We start from the raw sequence: 17,727 nt of genomic DNA on the forward strand, positions 1-17,727 counted from the left end.
CCTGTTTCCTGCTTCTGGTTTTCAGATGTATTTGATACATTGTGTGCAAGTTGCTCTTGGAGCCCCAGAAGAACTTTTTTGACAAAGCAGAGCCCGCACTCCTGATGACACCACGTACTACAATATCCGGACGTGATCTGCGTATTAGTCCTGCACTTTAGGTTGAGATTTGTTTTTGGTAAATAACTTTTTATTGGAATTTTACAATAAAAGTGTACAAAACAGCATAAACCGCGGTAACAAGCAATAGCGGAAACAAGAAAAAACGTTACAATAAAAAGAGAAAAAAAATAAAAACACACAAAACAAAACCATTTGCCCTGTCAAACATGCACACTTCAATAACCTCCAGCAGGAGGCAAGCATATGTCAAGTCCAGTGGGGCAATGCCCCCCTCAAACCATATGTGGTAAAACATTCCTGATGGGGGAGGTTGAGAGATCTCAGCCACTGAAAGGAGAAGGATTCCCAGAAAAACACCTATCTGAATATATCATTAGAATAGGATAAGCTAACACCACCCCTGAAATGCATTGCATACAGTTATTTGAACAGTACCAGGGAGTAAATAATACATTCATAGAAAATCAGAGACTGTGTCTGTAGATGTAGTCCAGCCACCCCATACCTTTTCACATTTGGCCAAAACCCCTCTACTTGAATAAGTAGCTTCATAAAAAAAAAAGGACTGCTTTATTAACCAGTGATTTCCATGATGCCAATGTTGGGGCAGAGGACTTCTCCCAGGACAAAATGATAATTTCCTGGCATAAAACAGTAAAAGGGTGTTCTCACGTATAGCTCTAGTGGAAACCAGAGGTTCAACCAGACTTAGTAAACAGGCTTCAACTGAGAGGGGAATCGAGATGGAAGTGACTGACTGAATGCACGCAGCAATTTCCTGCCAAAAGGGTTTAATGTTCGGGCAATTTACGAAATTTACGAGAGGCATGGAGCATCTCCAGCATAAAGAGGATTGACCCCTATATATCCTAGCCAGCCTAGCTGGGTTAAAGTAAACTCTATGCAAAAAATCTGTAATGATTTAAGCGGTCTCTAGTGGAAACTAGGCACTTAAAGCGGTTGTATTACCGCACAAATTTTTTTCTTTTTAAAACCTGTAAGGGGAAAAGGCATGAAATTCTTACCTTAGAACAAGGCGTCGGCAGCTGATCCCGGTCACCGCCGAGGAAGCTGACATTTCCCCTCGGCGTGTCTTCCGTGTTCCGCGCTGGGAGTGGCCGGAGCCAGGAACCGGAAGACACACCAAGGGGAAATGTCAGCTCCCTCGGTGGTGACCGGGATCAGCTGTCGATGCCTCATTCTAAGGTAAGTATTTCATAATGAGCTAGTATGTGGTGCATACTAGCTCATTATGCCTTTTCCCTTACAGGTTTTTAAAAAAAAAATTGTGCGGGTATACAACCGCTTTAAGTGCCTAGTTTCCACTAGAGACGGCTTAATTCATTACAAATTTTTGCACAGAGTTAACTTTAACTCAGCTAGGCTGGCTAGGATATATAGGGGCCAATCCTCTTTATGCTGGAGATGCTCCATGCCTCTCGCAAATTTGCGAGAGGATTCTTTCCGGCAAGGTCCGGCGTCTGCCGGACCTTCAGCAGGACCATCACAGTGCATGCGCTGCTGACGTCAGCGGCTGCATGCAAAGTGAATACAAGTTTAGGAGATATTCATTTTACCTACAGGTAAGCCATATTATAGGCTTACCTGTAGCTAAAAATATTAAAAAAAGGGTATACAACCACTTTGAATGGAGCTTCCCAAACATCATCCCATTCATCACGATCCAAACCAGAGGCTGCAGCCTCCTAAGGGCTCTAGCAATTGAACCGTCTCTGGAAAGAGGTACTTATAGATAGTGGATACCGGTTTGGTTAGCGTGTCACTGTGGGTCAGACGTTCTATGTCACTAGGTTTGAGATTAAGAGGGTCAGATCCAAATTGGGACAAAAAGGCATGTCTCAATTAAATACATCTGAAAAATTGCGCATTAGGCAATTCCTAGCGCTCTTTAAGACCAAAGGCCATTTGGGAACCATTAGATACTATATATTGTAACGTCCTAATGCCATATTTTATCCGAATCAGGATAATCATAAAAATGTATTAAGTTTGGATTTCTCCACTGCGGAACACAGGGAGACAGCTGACCAGGGCTAGACGGTGTAGACCCCTGCACCACATACCATGCCTTTATAACTGAGCGCATAGAGGAGGTAGGGAAGTAAGGGGAAACTAGATGGGAAAGAACCTTGTATGATCCCACACAGGCCGCCTCCAGGGACACAGAGGCGTCATCATAGGGAGTTGTCAGCCAGCGGTGAGCAAAATTCAATTGGCCAGCAAGAAAATATTCATAAAAATTAGGAATCGCCGACCCCCCCCCCCCAGTTGTTGCAGTATGGCTAATTTAAGGTGAGGGGCTCCCCTGTGCCATAAAATGGAAGAAAGCAATCTGTCAATCCATTAAAACATTTATTTAGGGATCCACACTGGGAAGTTTCTAAGGACATATTAAAATAAGGGCAAGATTTTTATCTTGATAAAATTGATATTACCAATGAGCGAGTTTTATCCCCCTGATAAAACTTGGAGAATGTATGAACTGAAGGCAGGTGAACAAGTGGTGGCTTTACAGAGCTGTGCAACAGATGCCTGATGTTGGAATGCCACACCGATCTGGTAAAGTGAGCAAATAATGGTACTAGAGGTACCATCTTCTTCAGAGACGTCTTATCCACTTGGCAATAGTGGACTTGAAAGCAGGGTGTCTTTTTGAGACCCTGTTGGCAAGACAAAAAGAGATGCAAAAGAATTGAACGGGGTGCCAGATCAGCGTGGATAAAAGCAACATTGTTTATTCAAAGGCACATTTATATGTAAAACTCAGATCCCATGTTCCATTGGTGAATGTAGGCATGTGCAGGGAAACAGCTTCAGCTGTCAGGATGGACTGGACAATGGCTGTGAAGAACAGGTAGGACCCGCAGCAAGGACAGAATGGCGGTGGCATCATGAGCCTTCACAACACCGCTGACAGGGGACCAAGATGAACGGGAGGGGGGCGGGCCGCAACGTGTTTGCACAAAGCCTTGCTTCCTTCTTCAGGCAAAGTTTGCCTGATGAAGAAGGCAGGGCCTCGGAAACGTGTTTGGAGTACTCTGGTCTCAGGCTAGCAGATTTAAAGCTAAGACCACCATTCAATGAATACAGATTGGATCTGATATGATCTATTGTTCCTCTATCAGCAATAATAGGAAAACAAGAGGCATGGGGAGACTGTAAGAAGTGCCCATTTTACTGTAACGGTCCAAATTGTTTGGTAAGCGGCTGATTCAGCTACTTGGCATGGCGTGAAATCACAACGGTGACAAACACTTGGGGCATTACTTACACTTTCACTTCGGCCTCGGAATTATATGCTCCTCATCATGTTTGAGATTTTACACAATTTATTAACTTTTCTTCATAATTTTTGCACTTTACGAATTGGGACTTTTTTTAATTTTATTTATTGAGGTTTTTTTTTTATATATAATAAGTTTGCAGATTTATTATTGCTACATATTGATTTAGAGCCACACTATTTTATTGATCCTTTACAGCAGGCATGTCCAATCGCAACCCGCGTTCCGGTTTCGGACGGCCTACCTGGTTATTTTGACGTGTATATCTTTTGTGGCCCCCAAGGAATCCCTGAGTGGCGGGGGCCACAAAAGATATACATGCTGGCTGCCTTGGAAGGGACAGGGAGGGGGTGGGACGAGTGCCGTACATACAGGAGTATTTCCTGTTTACATGGTGGCCGCTGTAAAAAAAAGTCCTGTCTCCTGCGCTGCCATTGGACGACTGTTCTGTCCATCATAGGAGGCTGGACTTCCTATTAAAGAGGCCACCCATAGGGGGCGTGTCCGGATGTGAACGGCGGCGGACGTGTTAGTGAAGAGCTCCGGGAATCCTATTCTCCATCCTAAGCCATCCGTGCATAAACAAACATAAAAACAGCCAGTCCACCTACCTACCTGTCCCTCTCTACATTGTGCCAAGTTCTGGGCCTGTATTGTGGAGGATCCGTCCGCTGCCATCCGAGGGGCCATTGATCCTGTGCGTCCGCGGCCGCCGCCATCTTCCGGGCCTGTGCACTGCTGGAGGGAGCTGTTTTCGGCCTCATCGCGAGGTAAGGGTCTCTCCCCTCGCCATCCTGCCGGCCCATCCATCTGCCTGAGGTGGCCTGGTGGCCGGCCGGGCCGCTGGGACTGTCTTTTGCGGTCGCGGCCTAGTGCGGCCTAGCGAAGCCTACCAGACACCGCTCTTTCCTACGCCGCGGCCCGCGGAGGTGCGGCGCGGGCGGCCGGTCCCGGGCTCCGGAGTGCGGACACTGCTCATCTGCCTCACCAGCCTTAACATTCACCATCCTACCCATTGTGCCCAGCTGCCCTGTGTAAACTGCCGGTGTGAGTTGTTTTGGGGCCCTGTTGCATCATCCTTCCTCTGCCTCTGTCCCTGAGCTCTGGGCCTTCCCTACCTGATATACCCAGCCATCTACCCCCCCTACCTAGAGGGATTGCTGAGAGGTGGAGGGCTGCTGGCGACCAAGACCTGCCTATTTGTGCTGCGACCCCCTGGTGTTCATAGCCTGCTGCAGATCTAGATTACAGCCCCCTGAACGCTGACCTGGAAGTCGATCGCCCGCTATAAGGCTCCCCCCCCCTTGAGACTGACCAGATGTCCTCCTCCTCCTCCAAAAAGGGGAAAAAGAATTCCAAGACCGCGGCAGCCAATTCACCGATCCGGCCACCACCGCCCCCTTCTCCGTTGCAGGATCCCACACTGATCGGACGACTCCGGGTTTTATTGGCCGAAATGGAGATGGATCCTGGGGGGGCCCCGGAGGCGGAAATATCAGCCCCACTGCCTCCTGATAGTACAGCCATGATCCTTGCTGCGATCGAACGGAGCAGGACCTCACTGCTGGTGCGCATCGACCATCTTGCGGAGGAGTGCAACCTTATAAGAAATGACCTCGACAAAATAAGGGGGAGAATGTCCGAAACTGAGTCTAGAATAACAGCCACCGAAGATCTTACAGCCACCCATGCCACCTCCATTGCCGAACTGCAGCGCACAGTACAGTCCCTTGTCGCAAAGTCTGATGACGCTGAAAACCGCCTCAGGCGCAACAACATCAGAGTCCTGGGGCTACCCGAGAAAGAGGAAGGGGATCGCCCGGCTGAATTTGCGGAAGAGTTTTTTAAAAACCTCCTGGGCCTTACAGATGTCCCACCCACCTACGTGGTAGAAAGGGCCCATCGGGTGCCCACGGGCCGTGTTATTCCTGGAAACCCCCCCAGGCCTTTTCTGGTCCGCTTCCTTAACTATCGGGACAGGGACAGGATTCTCTCTGAAGCTCGCAAACACCCTGCACTCAAATATGGAAACGCCTCTGTGCTCCTCTTCCCTGATTTTTCGGCTGACTTGCAGCGGAAGAGAAAAACCTTCAATGATGTTCGTAGGCGGCTCAGAGATAGGAACATAAAGTACAGCATGCTCTACCCTAGCCGTCTGCGGGTCCAGCATGACGGAACAATCCGGTTCTTCGACAACCCAGCGGATGCTGATGACTGGCTGATCAAATTGCAATGAAGCACTTTCCCTACAAAAGTTATCTGATGCACGGATTTCCCACATCCTTGCCAACTCTATCCTACCAGACTTCCTGTAAGCACCGGAGCCTCTCCAAGAATACATCGATAAGAGGTTCACACTTGACCCCCACGGCTTCTCTCTAAGAAGCGGAAGACCAGGTGCTTTCCATCAACCTGGAGGAATTACCGCCCGTCCCCTCTCATCGAGAAGGAACGCATGCCCACGGAAATGGCTACCCTACGAGTTTAAGCCACAAATTAAACAAATCTATGGACTCTGATAGAACGCTGTGACTTCAATCCAGGGTCGTGATTCGCTTAGTTCTATGCCCCTTGATTACCATTAAGTCACCAACTTTATTGTTTTAGTTTTGGGATCAAGCTACAAGCCAAGTTATGTTGGGGAATAGGCTGCGTGGCAGGGAGTTTTTTGCTATGTGTAGGGTTGATCTTTTTCCCTACAGTTTAAGTATGCTCACCGCTCTTCTGCTCTCTCTATATACATACTTCAGGATCTATCTGTGTACTAGACCGCCAGAAACTGTCTTACTGCCTTTATTTACTAATCTGATTACTCCTGCTAACAAATTTTTTTCACAGGTGTACTAATGTCTGAAATTACGCTGCTCTCTTGGAATGTACGGGGGCTTAACAACAAATTCAAAAGGTCCTTATTGTTTAAATACCTCAACACACACAAACCTCATATATTGTTTCTTCAGGAAACGCACTTGACTGGCAGTAAAGTCCTAGCCTTGCGCAGGGCATGGGTCCGACAAGCTTTTCACGCTACCTACTCCACCTATGCCCGAGGGGTAGCAATACTCATTAATAAGTCTCTTCCCTGTAAGGTTGTCAGGGTCATTACAGACCCTGGAGGAAGGTATATCATTTTATTGCTGGAAATACATACAGTTTTGTGGGCATTGGTAAATGTCTATCTACCCCCCCCAGTAGACTTCTCCATACTATACACTCTCTATGAGAAACTTGCACCCTTCCAATCTGCTCATGTATTAATTGGGGGGGACTTTAACTCCATTCTAGACGCTGTCCTTGACTCCTCTAACACACAGCGTAAGGGGAACTTGGATCTCAGGCACTGGGCTGACACTTTCGCCCTCACCGAACTCTGGAGATGGAAGCACGCTTCTGCCAAGGCCTTTTCACACTTGTCCTCATCTCATAAATCGAGCTCAAGGATCGACCTGGCGTTTGGCAGTGCTTCTGTTCTCTCAAAGCTATCCGAGACATCCTATCTACCGACGGGGCTATCAGATCATTCCCCCTTGGAGATACGCCTCGGTGTGGGTGGGAAGAATGACCCAGGCACCTGGAGATTGGCTCCGCGGTGGATACAAGATGAAACGGTTGCAGAAATTGTCACTCCATTATTGGACTCTTACTGGCCTGCCAATGAGGATACGGCTTCTGTGGAGACGGTATGGGAAGCTTTTAAAGCGACCACGAGGGGTTACTACATTTCGGCCATCAAAGCGGCAAGGGCCGACTATAAATTCTTGACTTCACAACTCGAAGACCGTGCATCTGAAGCGGCCGACTGCTTCGCACGTAGCCCCTCTCCGGAGGCCTATCTGCTATTGGCACAGGCGAGAAGAGAGTTAAACCTCCATTATACCACCTTAACGAACAATGATGTAACTTTATTGGCCGGTAGAATTTTTGAGTCAGGTGACAAGAACGGCAGACTGTTAGCTAATCTAGTTGCTGAACCACGTTACCAGACGGTGGTATCTGAACTACATACACCCGACGGGGAGACGATTATGGGCACGAAAGCCATACTTCAGGAATTTGGGAACTACTTTAGGGAACTGTATAGCCAGTCTCTGCCTGTCTCTTCCGAACTCATGACAGAGGAAATCCGGAGCCTCTCCCTTCCCTCTTTGGAGCGGGAGGATGTGGAGGCTCTGGACGCCCAGATCTCCACCTTGGAGATTGAATTGGCGATCTCATCCCTTCCCCCTGCTAAGACACCGGGCCCAGATGGTCTGCCGGGAGATTGGTATAGGACGTACGCAAAGAGGCTGGCCCCCAGGCTACAAGCCCTCTACACACACTGTCTAGAGAATGGATCTCTTCCACCTACCCTGTATCAGGCCCACATAGTTCTCCTCCCCAAGCCTGGAAAGGACCCAAGACTTTGTGCCTCATATAGGCCTATCTCACTTCTAAATTATGACTTAAAAATCCTGGCCAAGATTCTCACTGCTAGATTGGTTAAAGTATTACCCTCCCTTATCAACATAGATCAGACTGGGTTTATGCCTGGAAAATCCACAGACATAAATTTGAGACGAGTGTTGACACATTTGCAGCTTCCTCCGACCTCCTCCCAGACTAGGGTCTTGGTGGCCTTGGATGTGGAGAAGGCTTTTGACACAGTCATTTGGGATTACATGCATATAGTATTACAAGCCTTCGGTTTTGGCCCCACCTTCTGTAAATGGATCGCCATTCTATACAAATCCCCGACAGCACAAATTAAACTAGGGGGCATGCTCTCAGAACAATTCCAGATACAACGGGGAACTAGGCAGGGGTGCCCACTTTCCCCTTTCTTGTTCGCCCTGGTGATGGAACCACTAGCCACTGCCATTCGTAACTCTAATGCTGTGGTAGGCATACAAGTGGGCTCCATATTTGAAAAATTAGCTTTATACGCCGACGACTTGGTGCTTTTTCTTAATGACCCTGGGCCCTCCCTTCGAGAAGCTCTTAATATTTTTTCTCGTTTTACAATTTTATCGGGACTGAAAGTCAACTGGGAAAAATCCCAACTCCTGCCTATCGACCCAGCGGCTGAGCAGGCGGCGGACCCCTCATTGCCACTGTCCTGGGCCTCAAAGATCCGTTACCTGGGGATCAACATCACCCCCAAGGTGACAGATTTTGTTGCCTTGAACCTTACTCCCCTTTTATCAAACCTTAAATCCAAACTGAGAGCTTGGGATAATTTGCCCCTATCTCTTATAGGTAGAATAAACCTATTCAAAATGAAGTGCCTCCCTATTTTTCTATACATCATCAGACACACTCCAGTATGGATACCCAAAAAATTCTTTACACAATTAGATGCCATCCTTTCTTCCTTCCTATGGAGGTCTGGATCCCCCAGGTTTAACAGGTCTATCCTCCGTAGACCCTGGACGGAGGGGGGCCTGGCCTGTCCAGACCTCCAAAAATATTTCTTTGCAGCCCTACTTGTCCACGCACATAATTGGGTAATCTCTGATGATACAAACGCCTCGGTGGTGCTGGAGGCAGCATCGTTGGGGTCCTTTGAATCACTGAGAAATGCACTATACAGAGGTCCCAGAGCGCCAGCGACTCTCACACACTCTATGACTTCAGTGATAAAGGTGTGGCAATTGCAAGTTTGTAAACATAAAACAGAACCAAACAGATGGTCCCCGGATACCCCCTTGTGGCTTAATCCGCTCCTCGCTGAATTTCACACTATACCGGACCCGAGCTTATGGGCAACAAGGGGCATTAGGATACTCGACCATATATGTAAAGACGGGGCTATTCTTCCCTTTGACACTCTCAAACAAAACCATGACCTACCCAATTGTTACTTCTTTAGATATCTACAGCTTAGACATGCCTTCTCTTCCCAATTCAAAACTCAACCACCATTACTCTTTCACTCCACCTTAGAATCCCTCCTCCGGAATGATGAGCTGGTAAAACCCCTATCCACCATATATAAGGCACTATTACCATCAATGCATTTTGGGCTTGAAACTCTCCAAGAAAAATGGAGGGCTGACTTCCCTGAACTAGATACAGAGGACTGGGAGGATATGTGGGAATACCCTTTTCTTCAATTAGTGGCAGTGAAGGACCGTTTAATTCAATTCCGGATTCTACACCGGGTGTATTTAACGCCGCAACGGCTGAACAAAATTTATCCTGGGGCCTACCCTAGCTGTTGGAAATGTGGTGGCGTGGGGGCCGGTTTCTGTCATATGTTGTGGTCCTGTCCCAAAGTACACTCTTTCTGGGTAGAGGTGACGCAATTTATAACCTCACTGTTAACATTCCCAATCCCGCTGACTGTACCGGTCTGCTTGCTTGGCCTGGTGGGCTCTTTAGCGCACCGCACAGCAACTAAGACCCTCATAGGACTTCTACTTTTTTACGCCCGTAAAGCAATATTACTAAAATGGAAAAAACCTGATGCGCCCTCTCTGACCTCTTGGAAAGCCCTGGTCAATTCTACATTACCATTATATAAAGCCACATACCTCTCCCGTGGGTGTACTGCTAAGTTTGACAAAATATGGAAACTATGGCTTGACTCTACCTCCACTAATGCCGCTCAAGAATAGACGGTATATCTGACACCCACTAGCTCCTCTTTCTGTGCTAACACTTGCTAAGTCCCTTGTGACACCCCTATAGTTGAACCTTTAATGTCCTAGGCCTAGTACCAGAATCCCCTCTTGGGAAATCCCACTTTCATCGAAGACGAGTTGCACATTCTCCTTTCATAATCTCTCCAATTAGAGTGGTTGAGCAGTAATATCTAGTTTTTGTTTTATATTTTAGCTTTTGTTTTGTATTTTATCTGTTTTTCTGTCGAAAACAGCAATGTAATAGGCAGATAACCTGTTGTTAGGTACCGATTTACATGGTACTTTTTGAGCCGGGGAATGCCCCAAGGTTCTGTCTCTGTAAACCTATTAAAATTAATAAAGAGAATTTAAAAAAAAAAAAAAAAAGAGGCCACCCATAAAACAGGAGTTTCTCCTGTATGTCATTTCAGGCCCAAACTTCACCTATCACGACAGGCATTCTGCAGAGCCTTCAGGGACTTGACTTCACTGCCCTGGACCTGTAGAGCACTGGGTATGCTTAACACCAGAGGAATGGCAGACATTACAGGCTGCATGCTCTTACACACAGGATAAGAATACAGTCTCTCTTGGCTTTCTGGTTGTAGTGACCAGTTCAGATATAGCCCAGCTCTGCACCAGAAGGGGTGTAAGGAACAGGCTTAGAGATGCAAGAACAAGGTTCCAAATAGAAGAGATTCTCATCACCTATAGACACTAGCAGAAAACTCACAGTCTTGTGGGCATGTACACTGAGCTGCACATGAATTAGGTCATCATGCCAATCAAGATAGCCAAAGATCAGCTGTAAACAATGCAAACCACCTCCTGCATAAGATTGTGGTAATCAGACACCAATGCTTCTCACACATCCAATTTTAAAAGGAGTAGAATGAAGCGCCACAGTTTGCTGCCCTCTCAGGACTGGGGACGGCCAGATAACATGCTACAAAAACAAAAGAGAGAGGGCGCACCAGCCTTGCACATTATACCAATTAACCATTTATTGATTAAACCAAAATAAATATAGTCACATATAACTATGATATACAAAGCTCATCAGAATCCTTGGCTTGGGAAAATGGCACCTGGATCTTTGCTGGCTTACGTGTTTTAAGGGGTGTCCCCTCTTCCTCAGAGCCAAAAAGCTAAGACCTTTTATGGCTTTACTTTATATATCTAACTAAAATTGACATAAGAATCTTTTGCACCTCCCATTACTAGAGTGGGCTTAGTTCTACGAAAGTAATGCAACTTTGACTGTTAATATCAATTGACATGAGGTAGATGACTACAACAAATTCTTAAAAGTGATAATGATGTTATGGATTAAGAAAATGACATTTGGCATCTCTATACCAAAATATACTTCTATTACTCATAAATGGCACATACCAGAACTTTTCTTTTGTCTTGGGTGGTTGCCCTTGCAGAATAATGTTCCATAACCATTGCCATGTAAAAGCCTCAGGTGCTGCAGTGATATAATGAAAGTTGGATGTTATTCCTATTGGAAGGGAGCAAAGGATTCTTCTGTCATTTTTAGTTAGATATATAAAGTCAAGCCATAAGGTTCTAAGCTAATTGGCTCTGAGGAAAAAGGGGGCATCCCTGAAATGCATGAGCTACAAAAGATCCAGGTGGCGTCTTCCCAAGCCACGAAGTACATGCAGCGGATTGAGCAATATTGTCATTGATGACTATTCTGATCAGCTTTGTATATCACAGTTTGTTTGCGAAGATTTATTTTGGCTTTATCGAAAAATTGTTTATTGGGATATTGCGCAAGGCTGGTGGGCCCTCTTTTGTTTTTGTAGCCAAAAAACAGCACCTGGAAGGAGCTGGAGAGAAGAGCATTTTCAAGTATTTCGACTTTGGTTCTGCTTTAAGCTGAAATTGAGAAAATGGCTTAATACATAGATGAAATACATGAGAGCTGTTTTACCTGTTAATTGATTTGTATTTCTGTCCATCCAGTATGGAAATTTAGCGGTAGCAATTTGCAAGGCTGCAGGATATAGTGTGGTACCTTTCCAGAAGCCCCTCCATTGGGCATTTGGAGGATGTATTTGACTTTACGACAGAAATATGAAATGATTTCTGGAGGTAAAAATGGTTTCTGGACAGTAATGATACAATTTAACCTTGTATTTTACTAGCCAATTAAAAAAACTTACACTTATCTTCTATATTTACTGAAAACAAGCACTGTATAAGTATGTTATCAAAAAAATATTGAACTACAACATTGATATAAACAGGATTAGGGCCAAAAAAGTACATCTAGACACTACTTAGCACTACAAATGCTTGCGACATTAAAAAAAAACAAAAAAAACAGCCATTAGGATTATTTGAAGAGACATATTCATCTTGTCTATGCAAAGCCCCATCAACCATCTCTTTATACTAGCCTTGCCAATGCTCTCTTGCCACTTCTTTCTGCTCCACAGCCAGAAACAATATCCGGCTCTTCTCGGTATGGAGAAATATGTGACCTCCTCTCCTTTGCTCAGGTCTGATAGCCGATCGCTAGGCCTCAGAATGGTCACTTGATCTAGGGGGTGGCATTACTGTCCCCTCCGTATACCGGACACCAGTCTTTTTTTTACTGTCTGTGCAGCGAGGCAGTGATGGTAAGGTGACTATCATAAGGGGGCTCTTGGCAGAGACACTGTCATTTTGCCCTACAAGGTCAGGGTGACAGTGTCACTTTAAAAAACAAGCACCCTGTAGAAATATTATATGCAAAAAGGCAGTAGCCATAGCAGTGTGGCATCACCTTTCATCCATTTACAGCATTCAGAACAACAGGCTATATCTGATGGGCTGCTACACATTCCTCTTTGCCTGATTAAATAGTCCCATATATCTTATAAAATGTCAGTGCAGTTTCAACATACAAAACTTTGTCAGTTCTCACTGAATAGTTAATCTGTCAAGACTGCAACAAGCAGAATATGGCTAACAAACCTAATTTTCTGCATTTCGTTCAGCCAAAACATTTGACATACCGGTTTTCTCTGAGGTTCTAAGAAAGACCATGTCAGCTGGGATTCGTTGATTCTGTAAATAAATAAATGTACGTATTAAAAAAAAATTCCTATCAAGATATGTTCTATAGTACAAGCTACAAAAGGTCACAAATGGGATTGAAATGCAATTAAAATAGGATTTCTCTCAGTACTTTATATTCTGCATTTCCAATTTAGCAATCAATATTGTAAAAAAAATTATACAATAACTAAGTAACAGTTAAGCCTTTCAAATTCTTCCCATTGGTAAACCATTTAAATTCAGTATGAATCTCAATAGGAAATAGCAATTATTTCAGGATGTTGTATACATCCGTCTAAATTGCAAAAATAATATAAACACCATAATAAATAACACAAGGTAGCAAGCATGCAATATTAAATATACTATTAAGGTAAATGTCAGTTACACTGTAATTTCCTTTCTATGGCATCAATTATTTAAGCTGTAAGAGAAATGTTATAGCTGAAGTTTATTTTTTTTATTCTGTGAATGGGCATGGGAGATCTTGTCATTCAGCTGCTCCTCCTCCAATCACAGAACACGATGCATTATGGAACAATATTAGCACAATAACAGTACGAGTTCTGTGACTGGTGGAGAGGGAAGGAGGGGGTGGGCTAGCTGCTCAGCTTTTCTCAGTAGCAGTGGCTGTCGTGAACCTTTAGGCTCTGTTCACATCTTCATGGTCCAAATTGGGGGCAGAATTGCTACGGTTCTGGCCGCGATTTGCAAAAGCCGCAAATCGTGGGAAAGCCGTGTGGTCCCCATGCATTACCTGCCAATTGATCAAATTCGCACCCCAAACTCGGCACGATTTTCCCGCGATTCGTCAGGCGACAATCGTGGTAAAATCGCGTGAACAGAATCGTGGGTTGCCTGTCATCCAAAAGAAGTACATGAGCTTCTTTTGGGCGATGGGCGTCCCGTGATTATATTTGCGCATTTTTGCCCCCATTGCGCAGTTTGTTGCCCCCATACGCCAAGATGTGAACGGAGCCTTAGCGCCAAAAGGTAACTGCTCGGGCCAATATCCAGCAGCTCTGAAGGAGGCACTGAATGGAAGATTTTTACCAGAAGTAGCTGCCTACAGATAATAAGATATACACAAATACACATAACTAATGCAAACTAAAACAAAACAAAAACACATCTAAAACAATGTTTATTTTTTTACTCAATGATAATGTTATCATCAGTGTTCAGTTCACATGCATAACACCCCTTTCACACTGGGGCAGTGCAGGCGTCAGCGGTAAAGCGCCGATAGGTTTAGCGGCACTTTGGCGCAGCTAAAACTAGCCCCAGAAGGGGTTAAAAAGGGGTTAAAAGCCCCCGCTTAGCGCTGCTTTCAAAGCGTTTTTACGGCGATTTGAAAGCGGCGCCCATTCATTTTAATGGGCAGGGGTGGTGGAGGAGTGTATACACCGCTCCTCCACTGCCCAAAAGATGCTGCTTGCAGGACTTTTTTTCACGTCCTGCAAGTGCACCGCCTCAGTGTGAAAGCACTCGGTGGGTGGCTTGAGAGGCGCTTTTCAGGCACTATTTTTAGTGCTAAAACGCCTGAAAAGCGCCCCAGTGTGAAAGGGGTCTAACTGTTGTGTGGGGTAGAATCAGTATGTCTTTGCATAGAATTGTTGAATTTAAAAGTGTGTCAAAGACAATAAAAGAAATGAGAGGATTGTCCAAATGGAGGACAATCCTATTCTAGGCAGTTGTCATAAGTGCACAATTAAAAGTTTTCTCCTTTATTCCTATTCTGGTGACAGTTTAAAGGCTAAGTTCACCTTTATATAAAAAAAAAAAAAAAAAATCAGCAGATCATGGGTGCAATGTCAGGCTCCTGCACACACTGCCTACAGCTTTGTTTCCCATAGACAGGGCGAATTAACTAGTATGAAACAGGACACCCGCAGTTCATTCAAACTACAAGTACGTCTGCCACAGTGGATGATGGTATCTATAGTTTATTCATCAACAGGAAACTTTGAATGAAGGACATGGCTGTGTGGCCATAAAGCCATGCCACTTTTAAAAGTGACAGCAGGTGTGTGTGTGTGCAGGGGGGGTATCAGGGGCAGAAGGTGCAGAACTGGAACATGTTACATGTCCCACCCTATAAAAAACACATGGAACATGTTTCAAAGGTGAACTTATCCCTTAAAATGTGCTCAGGGGAGAAAAAGACTTTTAAAATGGACCGCTTTCCGACCAACCGCCGCAGTTATACTGCGGCAGGTCCGATGTGTCCTCCATAATGTCGCAGTTACGATAAATATAGCAGATCGCCACCATTACTAGTAAAAAATAAAAAAATAACAATAAAAATGCTATAAATCTATCCCCTATTTTGTAGACACTATAACTTTTGCGCAAACCAATCAATATACACTTATTGCAATTTTTTTACCAAAAATGTAGAAAAATACATATCAGCCTAAACTGAGAAAAAATTAGCTTTTTTTTTTAAAAAAAATGGGGATATTTATTATAGCAAAAAGTACAAAATATTGTGTTTTTTCTAAATTGTCACTCTTTTGTTGTTTATAGCGCAAAAAATAAAAACCGCAGAGGCGATCAAATACCACCAAAAGAAAGCTCTATTTGTGGGAACAAATCAATTTTGTTTGGGTGCAACGTCGCACGACCGCGCAATTGTCAGTTAAAGCGACGCAGTGTCGAATCGCAAAAAGTGCTCTGATCAAGAAGGGGGTAAATTCTTCCAGGGCTGAAGTGGTTAAATTAACAAAGATGAAAACCTGACAGAGGTCCTAGCTCTTCAATACACTATCCTAAACAAGTTTTGACTTTAAATATTTATTAAGCAAAAAAAAAAACATGAAATTGTTTTAGCACACTAACTCATATTTAAAAAGAAAATGTATATAATAATAATAATTAGAAGCTTTCAGCAAATTGAAATAACGATCTACAATTGCAAATAAACAGAAAAAACGACATATAAGTTATGCTTCAGCGAAATGACCTTGAAGGTTCCTTATTATATAATACACACACTATTATAAAACAGGTCTTTCAGTATTTTACTAAAGCCATACAAGTATACATACAAAACAACCATACTTTAAAGTCCAACTCCAGCAAAAATGGGAAATTTGACTTAACTGTAAATTCCTTGTCTTGGAGTACAGCACAGGACTTGTATTCATAAATAATGGTTTATATGCAGGCTACCCCCCGAGTCTAGGTGTTGGCGAATTAGAGAGTTCACCTGACAATTGTCCACTCCAGGGATGTGGACAGCAATGAAACTGTACTGTAAAATTTTGACCAGAGTATTAAGAATATTTCTCTTAGGGCCGATCAACTTCTGGTGCTGCTCTGATGGTCCATGTAGACCACTGCTATCTGACTACACACTGAGTGGCCTTGCAGAAGAGGGGTCCAAAGATGTAGAGTTAATTTGATGGCTCCCAGTTGAAGAATGTTAATGTAGAGTCTTGTCCCCTCTGAAGACCAGGTCACCTTAACCGTTAAGGAATTGTAAACTGCCCCCGTTTTCACCACCTTCTATGCATTGAGGAGGAATGACTTTCCCGACTCCTTGGATGAGATCCACCATGCAAGGGAAAGATTTGTCTTCTTTGATAGATGCATAGGATGATCCAGAGAGTGGAACAGCTTGTCCCACAACATGAGGATGTTGAGATGAAGAGGCCTTGAGTGAAATTGAGTAAAGGGAACTGCCTGGAAGGAGTCTACTAGAAGCAGAGCTTCAGAACACAAGCAATGCTGTATTCATCTGAGGATCCATATGTGGGACCATAAAGTGATTGTAAAGGAAAAATTGTATTTAAAAAAAAAATAACAAACATGTCATACTTACCTGCTCTGTGCAGTGGTTTTGCACAGAGCAGCCCCGACCTTCCTCTTCACAGGTCCACCGCCAGTGCTCTGGACCCCTTCCCCTTGCCAAGTGTCTCCCATAGCAAGCCGCTTGCTATGGGGGCACTCATGCTGCTTGCTCCTGAGCCGGTTCTCTGCGTCTATAAAACACAGAGAGCGCTGCTCAGCCCTGCCCCCTGCTCCTGTCTCACTGGCTGCTGCTGTATCTCAGCCAATCAGGAGGAAGAGACCCAGGAGAGCCTTGAGTCTCCTGCACATCGATAGAACGAGATCGGGCTTAGGTATTAGATGGGGGAGCATGAAGGTAAAAATCCTTCAGCCCTTACAACCACTTTAAGGAGGCAATTTTCTGTAAGAAAGGAAAATTTTGGCTTGAGCTGTGTCTAAGACTGGAGTCAGAGACTCCAGAGAGTGCCAGCGCTGGAGGGCAGACTGAAAAGTCACTTAACCAGCCAATGGTTTGCAGGAACTAAATCGTCTTTGGATGTTTTTGGACAAGGTTATGGCTGAGGAGTCCCTCAGCAAAAGGTACCATGTAACATGAATTTCCATGGGTTCGCAAAAGAGAAGAAAATGGGGCCTGCACTTTTGTTAGCACTCAGGATGCAGAGGAAAGCCCACATAGTAGTACTACAAAATTGGAAGCGTTTATATTAGGGGAAGATGGGGATGTGTAGATAGGCATCTTGTCTACTGATGCAAGAAATTCCTCTCTCTGAGAGAAGCAATGACAAATCTTGCAGATTTCACATGGAATTTTGGTATCCAAAGAAAACCGTTTTTCGATTTAAAGT

At 44.6% G+C, this 17,727-nt stretch overlaps 1 protein-coding gene across 2 annotated transcripts in view; it reads right to left on the minus strand.

Moving 5' to 3' along the window:
* The window catches only part of ATP9B (ATPase phospholipid transporting 9B (putative)), a 581,467-nt gene that overhangs the window by 413,155 nt on the left and 150,585 nt on the right, over positions 1-17,727 (minus strand). For both annotated transcript variants that reach the window (XM_073631215.1, XM_073631214.1), the window contains exon 7: positions 13,045-13,096. In XM_073631215.1, the coding sequence (XP_073487316.1) occupies positions 13,045-13,096 (52 nt within the window). The remainder of the gene's footprint in view (positions 1-13,044; positions 13,097-17,727) is intronic.

This window comes from Aquarana catesbeiana, linkage group LG05 (assembly GCF_042186555.1).
Source record: "Aquarana catesbeiana isolate 2022-GZ linkage group LG05, ASM4218655v1, whole genome shotgun sequence".
NCBI classification, from domain to species: domain Eukaryota; kingdom Metazoa; phylum Chordata; class Amphibia; order Anura; family Ranidae; genus Aquarana; species Aquarana catesbeiana.